Source organism: Mustela nigripes, chromosome 12 (genome assembly GCF_022355385.1).
Source record: "Mustela nigripes isolate SB6536 chromosome 12, MUSNIG.SB6536, whole genome shotgun sequence".
NCBI classification, from domain to species: Eukaryota; Metazoa; Chordata; class Mammalia; order Carnivora; family Mustelidae; genus Mustela; species Mustela nigripes.
The window spans coordinates 123736693-123754297 of record NC_081568.1 but is presented as its reverse complement, the minus strand read 5'-3'; the positions used below and the strand labels follow the sequence as shown (position 1 = coordinate 123754297).

The window sequence follows — 17605 nt, the reverse complement described above, 5'->3', positions numbered from 1 at the left end:
CCAAAGAGACACAGAATCTATACTCAGAAAACTATAAAGTACTCATGCTGCTTTCTTTTTTAATCCTTACGGTTTCATGCTTCGAGGTCTCAATTCTGATTCAGCTCTCTCTGGGTATTATATTTGATTTCTAGTTTTCCTCAGGCAGAATACCATCTAAGTATCCTTGAATCTTAAATGATATTTCTGACAGGATGGACACTTTCAGATCACATTCTTTTAGTCCTAGAAGTTTGTGGGTGTCATCTTGCACTTTTCTACTTAAATGTGTTGTATATGAGAAGTTCCATGTTAGTGTGATTCGTTTGTATCTCCATTTACAAATTTACACATTTTTCATGTATCTTTAAAAGAAATTTTTTTAAAATTTATTTTTATTTACTTATTTTTAAATATTTTATTTATTTGACAGATAGAGATCACATATAGGTAGAGAGACAGGCAGAGAGAGAGGAGTAAGCAGGCTTACTGCTGAGCAGAGAGCCCGATGTGGGGCTCGATCCCAGGAGCCTAGGGTCATGACCAGAGCTGAAGGCAGAGGCTTTACCCCACTGAGCCACCCAGGCACCCCCAATTTTTTTTTTTCAGTGTAACAGTATTCCTTGCTTTTGCACCACACCCAGTATTCCATGCAATCTGTGCCCTCTCTAATACCCACCACCTTGTTCCCCCAACCTCCCACCCCCCGCCTCTTCAAATCCCTCAGACTGTTTTTCAGAGTCCAAAGTCTCTCATGGTTCACCTCCCCTTCCAATTTCCCCCAACTCCCTTCTCCTCTATAACTCCCCTTGTCCTCCATGCTATTTGTTACACTCCACAAATAAGTGAAACCATATGATAATTGACTCTCTCTGCTTGACTTATTTCACTCAGCATAATCTCTTCCAGTCCCGTCCATGTTGCTACAAAAGTTAGGTATTCATTCTTTCTGATGGAGGCATAATACTCCATAGTGTATATGGACTACATCTTCCTTATCCATTCGTCCGTTGAAGGGCATCTTGGTTCTTTCCACAGTTTGGCGACCGTGGCCATTGCTGCTATAAACATTGGGGTACAGATGGCCCTTCTTTTCACTACATCTGTATCTTTGGGGTAAATACCCAGTAGTGCAATTGCAGGGTCATAGGGAAGCTCTATTTTTAATTTTTTGAGGAATCTCCACACTGTTCTCCAAAGAGGCTGCACCAACTTGCATTCCCACCAACAGTGTAAGAGGGTTCCCCTTTCTCCACATCCCTTCCAACACATATTGTTTCCTGTCTTGCTAATTTTGGCCATTCTAACTGGTGTAAGGTGATATCTCAATGTGGTTTTAATTTGAATCTCCCTGATGGCTAGTGATGATGAACATTTTTTCATGTGTCTGATAGCCATTTGTATGTCTTCATTGGAGAAGTGTCTGTTCATATCTTCTGCCCATTTTTTGATATGATTATCTGTTTTGTGTGGGTTGAGTTTGAAGAGTTCTTTATAGATCCTGGATATCAACCTTCTGTCTGTACTGTCATTTGCAAATATCTTCTCTCATTTCGTGGGTTGCCTCTTTGTTTTCTTGACTGTTTACTTTGCTTTGCAGAAGGTTTTGAATTTGATGAAGTCCCAAAAGTTTATTTTAGCTTTTGTTTCCTTTGCTTTTGGAGACATATCTTGAAAGAAGTTACTGTGGCTGATACCGAAGAGGTTACTGCCTATATTCTCCTCTAGGATTCTGATGGATTCCTGTCTCACGTTGAGGTCTTTTATCCATTTTGAGTTTATCTTTGTGTACGGTGTAAAAGAATGGTCGAGTTTCATTCTTCTACATATAACTGTTCAGTTTTCCCAGCACCATTTATTGAAGAGACTGTCTTTTTTCCACTGTGTATTTTTTCCTGTTTTGTCGAAGATTATTTGACTGTAGTTTTGAGGGTCCATATCTGGGCTCTCTACCCTGTTCCACTGGTCTATGTGTCTGTTTTTATGCCAGTACCATGCTGTCTTGATGATCACAGCTTTGTAGTAAAGCTTGAAATCAGGTAATGTGATGCCCCCAGTTTTATTTTTGTTTTTCAACATTTCCTTAGTGATTTGGGGTCTCTTCTGGTTCCATACAAATTTCTGGATTATTTGCTCCAGCTCTTTAAAAAATACCGGTGGAATTTTGATCGGAATGGCATTAAAACTATAGATTGCTCTAGGCAGTATAGACATCTTAACAGTGTTTTTCTTCCGATCCAAGAGCATGGAATGGTCTTCCCTCTTTTTATGTCTTCTTCAATTTCTTTCATGAGTGATCTGTAGTTCCTCCAGTACAGATTCTTTACCTCTTTGGTTAGGTTTATTCCCAGGTATCTTATGGTTCTTGGTGCTATAGTAAATGAAAACGATTCTCTAATTTCCCTTTCTGTATTTTCATTGTTAGTTTATAAGAAAGCCACTGATTTCTGTACATTGACTTTGTATCCTGCCATGTTACTGAATTGCTGTATGAGTTCTAGTAGTTTGGGGGTGGAGTCTTTTGGGTTTTCCATATAAAGAATCATGTCATCTGCAAAGAGAGAGAGTTTGACTCCTTCATTGCCAATTTGGATACCTTTTATTTCTCTTTGTTGTCTGATTGCTGTTGCTAGGAATTGTAATACTATGTTGAACAAGAGTGGTGAGAATGAGCATCCTTGTCGTGTTCCTGATTTCAACGAGAAGGCTGCAAGCTTTTTCCCATTGAGGATGATATTTGCTATGGGTCTTTCATAGATAGATTTGATGAAGTTCAGGAATGCTCCCTCTATCCCTATACTTTGAAGCGTTTTAATCAGGAACAGATGCTGGATTTTGTCAAATACTTTTTCTGCATCAACTGAGAGGACCATGTGGTTCTTCTCTCTTCTCTTATTAATTTGTTCTATCACATTGATTGATTTGCAAATGTTGAACCATCCTTGTAGCCCAGGGATGAATCCCACCTGGTCATGGTGGATAATCTTTTTAATGTACTGTTGGATCCTGTTTGCTAGGATCTTGTTGAGAATCTTAGTATCCATATTCATCAGTGATATTGGTCCGAAATTCTCCTTTTTGGTGGGGTCTTTGCCTGGTTTGGGGATCAGGCTAATGCTGGCTTCATAGAAAGAGTCTGGAAGTTTTCCCTCTGCTTCAATTTTTTGAAACAGCTTCAGGAGAATAGTTGTTATTTCTTCTTTGAAAGTTTGGTAGAATTCCCCAGGGAATCCATCAGGTCCTGGGCTCTTGTTTTTTGGGAGGTTTTTGATCACTGTTTCAATCTCATTACTAGATATCGGTCTATTCAGGTTGTCAGTTTCTTCCTGGTTCAATTTTGCGAGTTTATAGTTTTCCAGGAATGCATCCATTTCATCTAGGTTGCTTAGCTTTTTGGCATATAACTGTTGTAATAACTTCTGATGATTGTTTCTCCTTCCTTGGTGTTAGTTGTGATCTCTCCCTTTTCATTCATTATTCTATAAATTTGGGCTTTCTTTCTTTTCTTTTGGATTGGTGTGGCCAATGGTTTGTCGATCTTACTGATTCTTTCAAAAAACCAGCTTCTAGTTTCATTGATACGTTCTACTGTATCTCTGGTTTCTACCTCATTGATCTCAGCACTAATCTTGATTATTTCCCTTCTTATGTGTGGAGTTGGTTTGATTTTTTGTTGATTCTCCAGTTCTTTAAGGTGTAGAGACAGCTGGTGTATTCTGGACTTTTCCATTTTTTTGAGGGAGGCTTGGATGGCTATGTATTTCCCCCATAGGACTGCCTTTGCTGTATCCCATAGGTTTTGGACCGAAGTGTCTTCATTCTCATTTGTTTCAGTTCTTCTTTGATCTCCTGGTTGATCCAAGCATTCTTTTTTTTTTTTTTTTAAAGATTTTATTTATTTATTTGAGAGAGACACAGTGAGAGAGAACATGAGCGAGGAGAAGGTCAGAGAGAGAAGCAGACTCCCCTTGGAGCTGGGAGCTGGATGCGGGACTCGATCCCGGGACTCTGGGATCATGACCTGAGCCGAAGGCAGTTGTCCAACCAACTGAGCCACCCAGGCGTCCCAAGATCCAAGCATTCTTAAGCAAGGTGGTCTTTAGCTTCCAGGTGTTTGAGTTCCTTCTGAACTTTTCCTTGTGATTGAGCTCCACTTTCAAAGCATTGTGATCTGAGAATATGCAGGGAATAATCTCAGTCTTTTGATATTGGTTGAGTCCTGATTTGTGACCCAGTATGTGGTCTATTCTTGAGAAGGTTCCATGTGCACTTGAGAATAATGAGTATTCTGTTGTTTTAGGGTTGAATGTTCTGTATATATCTATGAGGTCCATCTGGTCCAATGTATCATTCAATGCTCTTGTTTCTTTATTGATTTTCTGCTTCGATGATCTGTCTAATCCTGAGAGAGGTGTTTAAGATATCCTACCATTAATGTATTCATATCAATATGACTCTTTATCTTGATTAACAGTTTAATTATTTAATTGGCTGCTTCCATATTGGGGGCATAGATATTTACAATTGTTAGATCATCTTAGTGGATAGTCCCTTTAAGGATGATGTAGTGTCCTTCTGTATCTCTGACTACAGTCTTTAGTTTAAAATCTAATTTATCTGATAAGAGAATCGCTACCTTGGCCTTCTTTTGAGGCCCATTGGCATCAAAGATGCTTCTCCAACCCTTCACTTTCAGTCTGGGTGTATCTTTAGGTTCCAAATGGGTCTGTTGTAGACAACATGTGGATGGGTCCTGTCGTTTTATCCAATCTGCAACCCTGTGCTGTTTTATGGGCGTATTTAGGCCATTCACATTGAGAGTGATTATTGATAGATACGTTTTTATTGACATCGTGTTACCTTTGAAGTCTTTCTTTCTGTAGATTGTTTCTATATTTCTGTTCAATGCTATTCTTAGGATTTTTCCTCTTTTATAGAACCCCCCCTTAATATTTCCTGCAGTGTTGGCTTGGTGGTTGCATAGTCTTTTAAACCTTGCCGGTCTTGGAAACTCTTTATCTCTCCATCCATTTTGAATGTCAGTCTTGATGGATAAAGTATTCTTGGCTGCATGTTCTTCTCATTTAGTTCCCTGAATATATCTTGCCAGCCCTTTCTGGCTTGCCAGGTCTCTGTGGACAGGTCTGACGTTATTCTGATGGGCTTTCCTCTGTAAGTAAGGAGCCTCTTTGTCCTGGCTGCTTTCAAGAGATTATATCTACAATTATGATTACTCAATTTGACTATCAGGTGCCTTGATGTTTTTTTGGAATCTATAATCTTGGTTGGAGACCATTCGGCCTCTAGTACATGAACACTGGATTCACTCGCGAGATTGGGAAAACTTTCATGAAGAACTTGTTCCACTATATCTTCTAGACTTCTTTCTTTCTCCTCCCCTTCAGGGATTCCAATAAGTCTGCCGTTGGAACGTTTCATGGCATCATTTATTTCCCTGATTCTGTTTTCGTGGCTTCTAAGCTGTTTGTTCCAGGCTTCCTCCTGATCCTTTCTCTCTATCTGTTTGTTTTCCAGATCACTAATTCTATCTTCTGTCTCAGTTACCCTAGCTTTGAGAGAATTTAGATTAGATTGGAACTCATTGAGAGCATTGTGAACCTCAGCCCTGCCCTAACATTGTGAATATCATCTCTGCTCTAACATTGTGAATATCATCTCTGGTCGCTTTCAGTTCGGCCCTAATCAATTCCGTTTGGTCATCCATGGCTTTCTCCAACCTAGCTATTGCCTGGATAATTGTTAGCCTGAATTCTCTTTCTGACATATTGTCTATGTTGATAGCCATTAGCTCTGTTGCAGAAGGTCCATCCTCTGTATTTTTCTTCTTTTGGACATTCCTCCTCCTAGTCATTTTGGTGAGAGATGACTGAACAGATGTAGCTGGATGTATTGACCGTGGTGCAGTCAAGGTGCACCCTGGAACACTTCTGAGCAATCAGGAGTCCCCACCCAAACAAGAGAAAAAAGAAAAGAAAAGTTAAAAAAAAAAGAGAGAGAGGGAGAGAGAGAGACAGGAAAGAAAGGGAAGATAAAAGAGAAGGTTCAACCCAAATGGACCCCAGGGTAAGATTTATGAAGTATACAAACAAAAACAGACAAACAAAAAGACTGATAAAAGTATATGACAAGAGAAAAAAAATATATATATATAAGCAAATAAAGGAAGAACCTCGTGAAAAAGAACCCCAAGTGTAAGATTTATATACCCCCAATTTTTAAAAAATTTTTAAAAATTACTTTTCAGTGTATTAGAGTTCATTGTTTATGCCGCACACCCAGTGCTCCATGCAATACGTGCCCTCCACAATTTCAGGCAGTTTGTTAGGTTATGCCTCAATTATATGTGTTTTTTCATTAATCCTTGCCAGGAATCCATTATCTTTTTTAATCTGAGGATTTGAATATTCTCTGCTATTACTCTTTTACAAAATAGTGAATGTTTTCATACAGGTACTTTTTCTCCTTTTGTCATTATTGTTATTCTTATGTTAGATCATCTGGATCTGACTTCTAACTCTCTTATCTTGCCCCTTTTGTCACTCCTGTGTGTGGGTGTGTACATGCGTGTATTTTGTTTGATTGAAATATTTTTGCATTTAATATTCTAGAACTATAATTTGGTTTCACCTTATGATTAGATAAATTAGCTTATTAATCTCTATACTCTCCCCTGATAGATGGAAAAGATTCTGAGAAGTCTAGCAATCCACATTTAAAATTACTCTATAACTTCCCAAGGTTCTTAGGTATTGAGTCCTTTACTCATGGAACAGTACAAATTTGGTGAGACCATTCTCATCTGTGCTTATAGCCGAGTTCATTTATTAGATATGGAAGTTCAAAACAGTAAAATAAATCAGATAAGAGGTAGATTTAATATATGGAGATTTATAGTAGACGGGGGAAGGGAACCTTTCCATGCCTGCTTTTACCTGCTTTACTCAGTCTCTGTATATGATAAGGCACAGTCACCCTCTTAATGAATCACCTGTCAGTTTTCTAGGTCCTGCACATATCAGTGTTCTCAATGTAATATATGTAAAGCTATTAATATTCCATATTTATGCTTTTATACTGGAGAAAATGTTGAAGTTTTATAAATATGCTGTATTTATTAAAATTTTGTCATTTTATCATGCTGCTATTCTAATGCTTCATTTTGCAGTATAATCATAGTTACTCATTTGATGAACTATATTTTTTCCTTAGAATTTGATGGGGAATGCTGTCTTTATGTGTTTAGTTATTTCAACTTCTTCGGAAGCCTTAATTACTACTGGGTTTGCTACATTTTTACCTAAATTTATAGAAAATCAGTTTGGATTGTCTTCCAGCTTTGCAGCCACCCTTGCAGGTAAACCATTTTCCTCTTTATTCGAGTTTAATCGAATAATTTTACTTTACCACATTAAGTGCTTGTTAGAATAGTGTATACTCTGGATAGCCCCACTTTTTAAAATTTAAACCCCACTGATTTTGATACAAGTTTCTGATTTTCTGATATTAGTCTGTTGTATGAATGAGAAATACAGAGGCTGTGTAGCTAAAGAGAATATTTGGTGATCTTAATATTCAGCATATTAATTTTATTAATCTCTTGACATAACCATTATTTTATTCATAGGTTTCTAAATCATGTGGTAGTAAGTCATATGTTAAAACAATACTTGTTTTTGATGTTTGCTTGTTTTCCAGTTGTCATCTGAGTAACTGAGTACACTTGTATGTGTTCTTACTTTCTGTGTTTTGTTTTTTTTCTCATCAGGGGCTGTTTTAATTCCTGGAGCCGCTCTTGGTCAGATTTTAGGTGGTATCCTTGTTTCAAAGCTCAAAATGACATGTAAAAACTCAATGAAGTTTGCTTTGCTCACATCTTTAGTTGCATTTGCACTGAGTTTTGTATTTGTTTATGCCAACTGTGAAAATGAGCCATTTGCTGGTGTGTCTGAATTATATAATGGGTAAATATATTTCAGTGTTTTTGGTATTAATATCAGGGTAATAAACAATGTGCATTTTTTTTAATAATAATTACATCTGTTCTTTATTGAAATATAACTGGAGCTTGCCCAGTTCTTTTTTTTTTTTTTTTTAAAGATTTTATTTATTTATTTGAGAGAGAGAGAGAACATGAGAGGAAAGAAGGTCAGAGGAAAAAGCAGACTCCCCATTGAGCTGGGAGCCCTGATGCAGGACTCGATCCTGGGACTCTGGGATCATGACCTGTGCCGAGGGCAGTCGCCCAACCAACTGAGCCACCCTGGCGCTCTTGCCCAGTTTTTTCATCAGCATGTCCTTTTTACTTTCTCTTCCCATTTAGTATGATGGAATCACCCTTATCTACACAATGTGCATATTTCTAAGTCTTTGCTTTCTTGAATCAAATAATGAAATATCGTCTTTATTTAAATTGGAAGACTTTCTCCTATTAAAAAAAATGTAGGTTTGTTTTGTTTCATTTAGATAATTGACATCTTACTAAATGTTGGGTATTTATTCGGAGAGCAATTTTAAGGAGCATCTATTCCATCCTGGGTACTATGTTCAGGGATACAGAGATGAATATAACAGAATCTTGAATCCCCTGAAGGGATTCACGTTCTAGGGAGAATTTCACATTTTATGTTGCTATTGATTTAAGTCTTTAAAAATAGAGGTGACTCCCTATGATGAAATTCATGTATTAGGTAGGTTGAAAATAGTCTAGGAGAGAGATTAAAATGGAGGTAGTCTGAGGTTATAGTAATGATTACTGTTTCTTATGTATATATGAATGTTTCTCCTATAGGAGTTCATGTTTATCATAGAGAAATAAATGGCTTCTTCTTGTTCTGACCTGTAAATATGTTTTCACTTATAAGTGGTGTGATCATTTTATCTTTCTTTGCCTTGTTTGTTTGGTTTTGAAATCCTAAACCGTGAGTTAGGGGATCAGGCAGGAGGGCATTGCACAGTGGTGTATTTATAGCCTGCTGCTTTGTTTCATTGCATGTGTTTGAGGCTGATGAGTGAACTGTCAATCCATCCAGGTCAAGGACTCCACAGTTTTGTAGAATATGGCATTCTGATAACTTAAACAGAATGTAGTTTGTTTGGATGAGTTTGCCAGTAGCGATTAAGATTTGTAGCTGCTGTTCATTTCTGTCTACATTGAGATGCTGAGCAATGTTAAGTTCATTTCCATTACATTTATTCAACATTTGTTGACTCCATCCTCTAGCTGACCTTTTTGACAGAATCTGTATTCTAAAGGAGCTTTACAATGTAGCTGGAGAGATTGGGAAACAAAATGGTAAATGAACAATGCATTAGGTAATGGGAGACATACAAAGGGCCATGAAATTCAAAAGAAAGAGAGCTTTTCAGTTCCATTTAATAAGATTCAGGAAGGGTATGGGCTTAAATATCCTTGAAGGATAAAAAGAGCTTTGAGAAGAGAGAGAGGCAAAGGGAATATGTTAGCGATGAAAGCTAGAAAGTAAAGGCTAGGTTCAGTTACCAGTTTGAATGGGACTTAAGTCATGTGCCTATAAATAAAAAAGTACCTGACAATATCCAAAGGTGGATAGAGGTGAGCTCTGCAGACCTTTCACACCTACAAACTTTGCCCAAGCATATCCCAAGAAACCACTGGTTTTTTGTATGTTCTTTTTAGAAGAACAGAAAGTTCTAGAAAGTTTAGCACTAGTTAATCACTTTGAAAAATAAATGACGTAGATGTGAATCTATTTGATATTTTTCAACCTTAAACACGAATTACTACCAGTCAAGTTGTCCTTAGTCTATGGACAGGAAGGAAGACAAGTGAGAAGGTGTCAGCTGGAGGGGGGGTGTGTGTGTTTAGGTGTAAATATAGATAGAGACAGAATTTAATGTCACAAACGAGATGAGTCATTGTCAGATTGTTTTGTCTCTGTGGTCCCAAATTCTCAGTTTTAGCTCTGTGTGCTATATATTAAAATGTACGCAGCATGGGCAGCTAGTCAGTATAGTCTCATCCAAGAAACACATGTATATGAAAAAGTATATTTGGAAGAAGAATAGACTAAGAATCTTAGTGGAAGAAAGAAGTTATGAAAATGTAGAGTTTCTAGTAGAGTGAGGCAATGCGAATTTTTGCCCTTGCCGTGTAATCACAGCTGGTTAAAAACTGCTTTTTTGACTGAATTAATGAGTTAGGCTTATCGATAAGTTCATTGAAAACCCCGTCAAACAGCCATATATATATATAGTATTCCCTGAAATAATCAGTATTGTTGATTTTAAGTTATATATATATATAACTTAAAATCATGTGCATATTTCTAAGTCTTTGCTTTCTTGAATCAAATAATGAAATATCGTCTTTATTTATATATATATTTATATATATATTTATATATATATATATATATAACTTAAAATCAACAATACTGATTATTTCAGGGAATACTATTAGTATTTATAATATTCTACATAAATTCATTCTTAAATGTTTAATATGGGCACAGCAATTGAAGGAGACTGTCGTTTCTAGAATCTGTTAATTATTAAAAGTTCCCATAGTGGTGGTGATTTTGTTTTACTTTATACTTGGAACCTCATAAAATATGAAATACTGTAGTAAGTACACATAGTATTTTTTATATATCTGGTCTTTGCTTATATGAAACAGCACCTTAAAGAAGCATACCTATTAGGATGTTATAATAGGTTTAGGGGAATCTTTGCTTATGGGAGAGGCCTAATTATAGAATAGTTTGGATTTGAATAAGAAATTAACATTTAAATTCTATTTGTGACAAACATGTTACTCATATATATGGATGTTTGCATTTATACACATGCTATGTTTTAAATACTCAAAAATTTTATAATTTAAAATATTTTATATTTTTTAAAAATACTATGTGTCTATTAAGACCCTTTAATAAACTTTGCAAGCATTGGTTTTTTTCCTAATAATAGTTCCCCCTTTATCTCAGGCAGTACATCTTTAGAAAATATGTAGGCTTCGGTGGCTTATATAGCCTTGAAAGTAAGGAATATATGCTGCATTTCTCTGTTTCTACTGAAGTTCTCATCATATTTTATATTTTCATGTTCTCAGTAGTCATTGGTAATGTGAGAATTATATATTGGAAAATTTAAATTTAAAAATGTATAGCGGCTCAGGACACCTGGGTGGCTCAGTCGGTTAAGCCTCTGCCTTTGGCTCAGGTCATGATCCCAGGGTGCTGGGCTCAAGGCCCACATTGGGCTTCTTGCTTCGCGGGGAGCCTGCTTCTCTCTCCGCCTCTGCCTGCCACTCTGCCTGCTTGTGCACGTGCTTGCTCTCTCTTTTTCTCTCTCTCTGACAAATATATAAATAAATAAATATAAATAACTTTTTAAAAAATTGAAAAGAAAATGTATAGAGGCTGTTTCTAGGATTGAAGGGATAGTATTTTTCTCGTCGCTGTACTTGTATACCTATACAGTAAGCTAGTGGTAGGAATACCAGACTGCTTTTTCTTGTGAGTAAAAGAGTGCTTGACAAAGAAATCTAGCAGCAGCCCGTGGAATCAATCAGGAGAAGAGACTCCAGGCAGAGTGACAAATTATTTAGGAGTTTGCTCTTTGATCACCTTTCCTTCAAACTTCCCCTGATTTGCTTCCAATGTGTTTTGTGTCCTTCAGTCTGTTTCTTTCATGAGTTCCTTCTTCTCCACCTACCCCTCACATACCCTCGCTTTCTAATAGAGCAGTTATTACCTTCTGATCTTTAGATGAAGCCCTCTTTACTGATTCTGACCTCCAGTGCAAGGAAGTTAGCTTCAGGGTTTCTTTTTTCTTTTTTTTTTTTTAATTTTTTATTTTTTATAAACATATATCTTTATCCCCAGGGGTACAGGTCTGTGAATCGCCAGGTTTACACACTTCACAGCACTCACCAAAGCACATACCCTCCCCAATGTCCATAATCCCACCCCCCTTCTCCCAAACCCCCTCCCCCCAGCAACCCTCAGTTTATTTTGTGAGATTAAGAGTCACTTATGGTTTGTCTCCCTCCCAATCCCATCTTGTTTCATTGATTCTTCTCCTACCCACTTAAGCCCCCATGTTGTAGCTTCAGGGTTTCTATGAAGAGGGGTTTTATTATCCCTTTCCTTCTGTCCACCCCCGCCTGCCTTTTCCCTTTCTTCCTCCCTCCCTTTCTCTCTCTCTCTCTTTGTCTCTCTTTATTTCTTTTAGGTTTATTTCCATCACTTAAAGTAGAGTCTAGCACATCGTTGGAGCTCACTGTGTATTCATGAAGTAAGCAGACTCCTGAGACCTCTGTACTCCTCTCTCTCTGTGCTCCTCATATGGCTGATCTTACCATTATCACGGCGTCAGCCACATCTCTATGCAAACAATATTAAAATATCCAGCTGCAGGCCAGATTTCTTCGCCAAATTTTAAGACTCTTAACCTCAATGTGTATAAAACTGCAAAACACTCAAGTTAGACAGTAGAAGTCGCTCTCAACTGTTTCATCCTGTTCCCATCTTAAAATACCAAATCGTGCATCTCATCTTTTGGATGATTCTACATCCAGGATGTTTTTCAAATCTGTCTCCTTTAATCAAGTGTTCTATTTTGGTTCTCCTGCATGTTGTCTATTGTCATAACTTAGTGCCTGGGATGTTGTGATTTGTCTCCTTCCTTTAATTTCATTACCCCGTGTCACTATTGGCATTCTTTCTTTAACACGTGCTTTTGACGGTATCACTTCCCAGTGTGAAACTATTTTGATTACTTTTCAAAAATAGATTAAAGCCCCCAATAATCTGGTCCCTGACCCCTCTAGCTACATTTCCGATCATTCACTGCCTCAGGCATCATTCATATTTGTCCGTAGAGGATGCTATTTCTCACCTTTACACCTTCGTACCAGCTTCCCTAAGTATCCTACACATTCCCCATTTATCCAGCTGTTACTCATCATTTAAGACTCGCTCAGAGAGAAGCTCCTAAAGACACTCACCCAGACTTTGCCTTGACCTTCTTCAGTACTTCTAAAGTACACTTTGTAAATACCTGTAACTACTCAACCATGTTAGTGTGTGTAATTATCTGTGTCCATCTCTGCTCCCAGACTGTGAGATCTTTGAGGACCTTACTCAGCTTTGTATTCCTGATACCTAACATAGGGCCCAGCATTTGCTCAGTGTTTATTGGTTGAGTGAATGAATAAGTAAGAACTGGAGAAATGTCTTTTTTAAGGTAACCCTTTACCTTACCAAAGATATCACATCCTATTAAGAAGCAGCGCGGAGCACAACTGAGCCTGGGAACCAGGATTTGGGCAAAGACAGAAAAGTAACATAATCTCTTAGGGCCCTAATTTTCCCACTGATAAAATGACTATGTTGAATGCCATAATTTTACTCATCCTTCTAGTTTTTTGTTTTGTGTGTGTGTGTGTGTGTGTGTGTATTTTACAAACCTTTATTCAGTATTTTTAGTTTTTTTTTTAAATTTTAATTCCAACATAATAAACATACATTGTTATATTAGTTTCAGATGTGCAATTAGTAATTCAAGAATTCTATATATTACTCAGTGCTCATTTCAGTACATACACTCTTTTTTTTTAACTTTTAATAGTCATTTTATTTTTTTTAATTTCTTTTCAGTGTAACAGTATTCATTGTTTTTGCACCACACCCAGTGCTCCATGCCCTCCCTAATACCCACCACCTTGTTCCCCCAACCTCCCACCCCCCACCCCTTCAAGACCCTCAGGTTGTTTTTCAGAGTCCATAGTCTCTTATGATTCACCTCCCCTTCCAATTTCCCTCAATTCCCTTCTCCTCTCCATCTCCCCATGTCCTCCATGTTATTTATTATGCTCCACAAATAAGTGAAACCATATGATAATTGACTCTCTCTGCTTGACTTATTTCACTCAGCATAATCTCTTCCAGTCCTGTCCATGTTGCTACAAAAGTTGGGTATTCATCCTTTCTGATGGAGGCATAATACTCCATAGTGTATATGGACTACATCTTCCTTATCCATTCGTCTGTTGAAGGGCATCTTGGTTCTTTCCACAGTTTGGCAACCGTGGCCATTGCTGCTATGAACATTGGGGTACAGAGGGCCCTTCTTTTCACTACATTTGTATTTTTGGGGTAAATACCTAATAGTGCAATTGCAGGGTCAGAGGGAAGCTCTATTTTTAATTTCTTAATGAATCTCCACACTGTTCTCCAAAGTGACTGCACCAACTTGCATTCCCAACAGTGTAAGAGGGTACCCCTTTCTCCACATCCTCTCCAGCACGTGTTGTTTCCTGTCTTGCTAATTTTGGCCATTCTAACTGGTGTAAGGTGATATCTCAATGTGGTTTTAATTTGAATCTCCCTGATGGCTAGTGATGATGAACATTTTTTCATGTGTCTGAGAGCCATTTGTATGTCTTCATTGGAGAAGTGTTTGTTCATGTCTTCTGCCCATTTTTTGACATGATTATCTGTTTTGTGTGGGTTGAGTTTGAGGAGTTCTTTATAGATCCTGGATATCAACCTTTTGTCTGTACTGTTATTTGCAAATATCATCCTGCTAGTTTTAAAATTTTGCCAACACTCCAGAGGAATTTGGTAGTGTTTGCAGACCTTTTGGTTGTCGTAACTGAGGGATACTACTGGCATCTAGTGTGTAAGGACCAGAGATGCTGCTAAACATCCTACAATCCACAAAATCATCCCTCTCTTCCCCACCACCTCTTGAAAAAAATAATCTAGTGCCAAAGGAGAAACATTGTTTTATTTGCTTACTCTGCCTATTTTTCTTATCACTGACATACATTATATAAGTATTGTTTATACTGCCTCTCTCTCTCCCATAAGAAATTAAATTCTATGTGAAAAGGCAGATATTTTGTTTGTTTTATTTGTTAAGTAATCAAATATGTGTTGAGCAAGTAAATAAATAATTGGTGGAACGGCAAGATATAGCAATGCTCTGAACTGCTCATTAAAAGTTATAACATAGGTAATTTGCCTTTATTTCATTTCTTGTCAACAGGACAGGAAAACTGGGAAACTTGACTGCTCCTTGTAATAGTAATTGTAACTGCCTGCGATCTTATTATTATCCCGTCTGTGGAGGAGATGGAATCCAGTATTTTTCTCCCTGCTTTGCAGGTTGTAAAAATTATATTTCAAAAAGACATCTAAAGGTAACTTGTGTCTTCTACTTTGCTTTAATGAGGCTGTGTGTTTGTATATGTATGGATAGCCATCTTTATCCCTCTAGTGGAATTATGTAGGGCTTGATCTTCCCTTGCTCACGCTACTCCTTCATTCAGAAGCCAGACATAAAGTTTCAGTCTAGTTAGATGAATAACTCTAGAGATCTGCTGTACAACATTGCACCTATTATCAATAATAATGTATGCTTTAAATTTGTTAAGAGGGTAGAGTTCATGCAAAGCATTCTTACTTTAATATATATATATATATATATTTTTTTTTTTTTTAAGATTTTATTTATTTATTTGACAGAGATCACAACTAGGCAGAGAGGCAGACGGGGGTGGGGCGGGGGAAGCAGGCTCCCTGCTGAGCATAGAGCCCGATGTGGGGCTCCATCCCGGGACCCTGGGATCATGACCCAAGCCGAAGGCAGAGGCTTTAACCCACTGAGCCACTCAAGTGCCCTTCTGTGTATGTATCTTAAGTCCCTGAGCACACAGCTGAAAAAGACTCTTCTTCCTTTGTATCTCAGACACTCCTAATGTGAAAAAATCAATTTTTCAGTTATTCACATTCATCTTTGTAACATTACTTCTGATAGTAGTGAAATATTTACATTTTTATAGTTTTATTTTTTTCTCAGCCATACTTTATGCTCCTAGAAGTCAGAGAATGTCTACTCTTACTAAATACCATGTATATAATAATAGAAGCATAGTAAATATTTGTGGCTTTTATTTGATCTACCATGGATTCATTTTAAAATACTCATATCATTAGTTTTCAAATACAAATTTATTTTTAATTTATAGATTAAAATTATATTAGTTTACCTAGATAGAATTTTTTTTTAACAGTTAAATGGTTTAAGAGAATCCAATAGAATTTTATTTTTTATGGTTGGTGAGCTGTTTTATTTTTTTTTTTGTAATTTTATTTTATTTTTTTTCAGTGTTCCAAGATTCATTGTTTATGCATCACACCCAGTGTTCCAAGATTCATTGTTTATGCATCACACCCAGTGCTCCATGCAATAGTGTCCTCCTTAATACCCACCACCAGGCTCACCCAACCCCCATCCTCCTCCCCTACAAAACTCTCAGTTTGTTTCTCAGAGCCCACAGTCTTTCATGGTTCATCTCCCCCTCCAATTTCTCCAATTTTATTGGATTTCATCTTAGCTAAATTTAAGCATTAGGGGCAAAAATAACATTCAGATTATTTATAGTACATATGATATGCATTAATGGATAATGTGATAACTTTAAGAAGACATAAGGGAAATATATACTATTATATAAGACATCACAATGAATAAGATATGTAAGAATTATATGATAAAACAGCACAGTCTTGAATATTTGAAATGGTGAATAATGAAATGGCGTTCGTTTTCCCATATAAAGAGAAGTTTAAGATTGCAAGAAAAGATTTCTATATAAATAAGTAGAAATAGATAATTGAAATGACCCATAAAATTACTTTAAATTTCTTCTAAGACCAACATGGATATGTGTGTGTGTGTGTGTGGTTGAACACATTTGTATGTTCATAAATACACAAATCTATGTATGTTCATGTACATATACATACATAGCTTTAATGGTCTTATGTGTAATAAATACAGTGGAAGTTTGAACCTACTAGGATTAGATCTTCCTGAAGGAAGTTAAGAATATGAGAAACAATGTACATTTTTTTCATATTACCTGGCTTATAGATTTTTTAAAGGATCATCTAAGAACATTGAAAAATATGGTGGAAGAAACGTCTGTGGTGACTCATGGTAGACCTAATAGACGTGGATGCCATATGTGCAGTTTTAATCCTTGGGTTAAACTAATTAGATCATTACCATTAGGTGTCTCTGAAAAATAAAAGGGATCAGGAAGATTTTTGAGGTCTCAAGTCTGTTGACTTCAACAGTAGACCTCTTCAAACCAGTAGACATCTGGGATTGCTTTAGTTTCAAAACAGACTGAGAAAATTACGTGTTTGTGTCAGTTACAAGGAATCGAATTCTGCCAGTGAGCATGATGCATATTACAGAGTCAGAAATAAGTGTAAGGTAGCTAAATATTCCTTTGAGAGGCAGATATATAGGTATTGTTTTCTTGTGTCTAAAATATGGTTAAGAAGTGTTATTGACTAACTCTACTTAGAAAAAGATTACAACAAGGAGATATTTGTAGGGTTTTACTCACATAACTGAAAATGTCAGACACAAATACTGCCCTGCATACAGAAACCACCCCCCCAAAAAGAAAAACAATCTAATAGCCTGTGCACATTTTAATTGGTATGGGTTATTTTGATATGATTAATTTGATATTTATATTTTTCTTCAAATACTATAATTACCATCTTAAATAGCATATTAATATTTTAGGGATTATTTAGGA

General features: G+C 36.8%; 1 protein-coding gene across 1 annotated transcript in view; it reads left to right on the top strand.

Moving 5' to 3' along the window:
- Positions 1–17605, top strand: part of SLCO4C1 (solute carrier organic anion transporter family member 4C1) — a 73123-nt gene that overhangs the window by 41012 nt on the left and 14506 nt on the right. The window contains exons 7-9 of the mRNA XM_059418295.1: positions 7210–7354; positions 7766–7961; positions 15034–15187. Of these exons, the coding sequence (XP_059274278.1) occupies positions 7210–7354; positions 7766–7961; positions 15034–15187 (495 nt within the window). The remainder of the gene's footprint in view (positions 1–7209; positions 7355–7765; positions 7962–15033; positions 15188–17605) is intronic.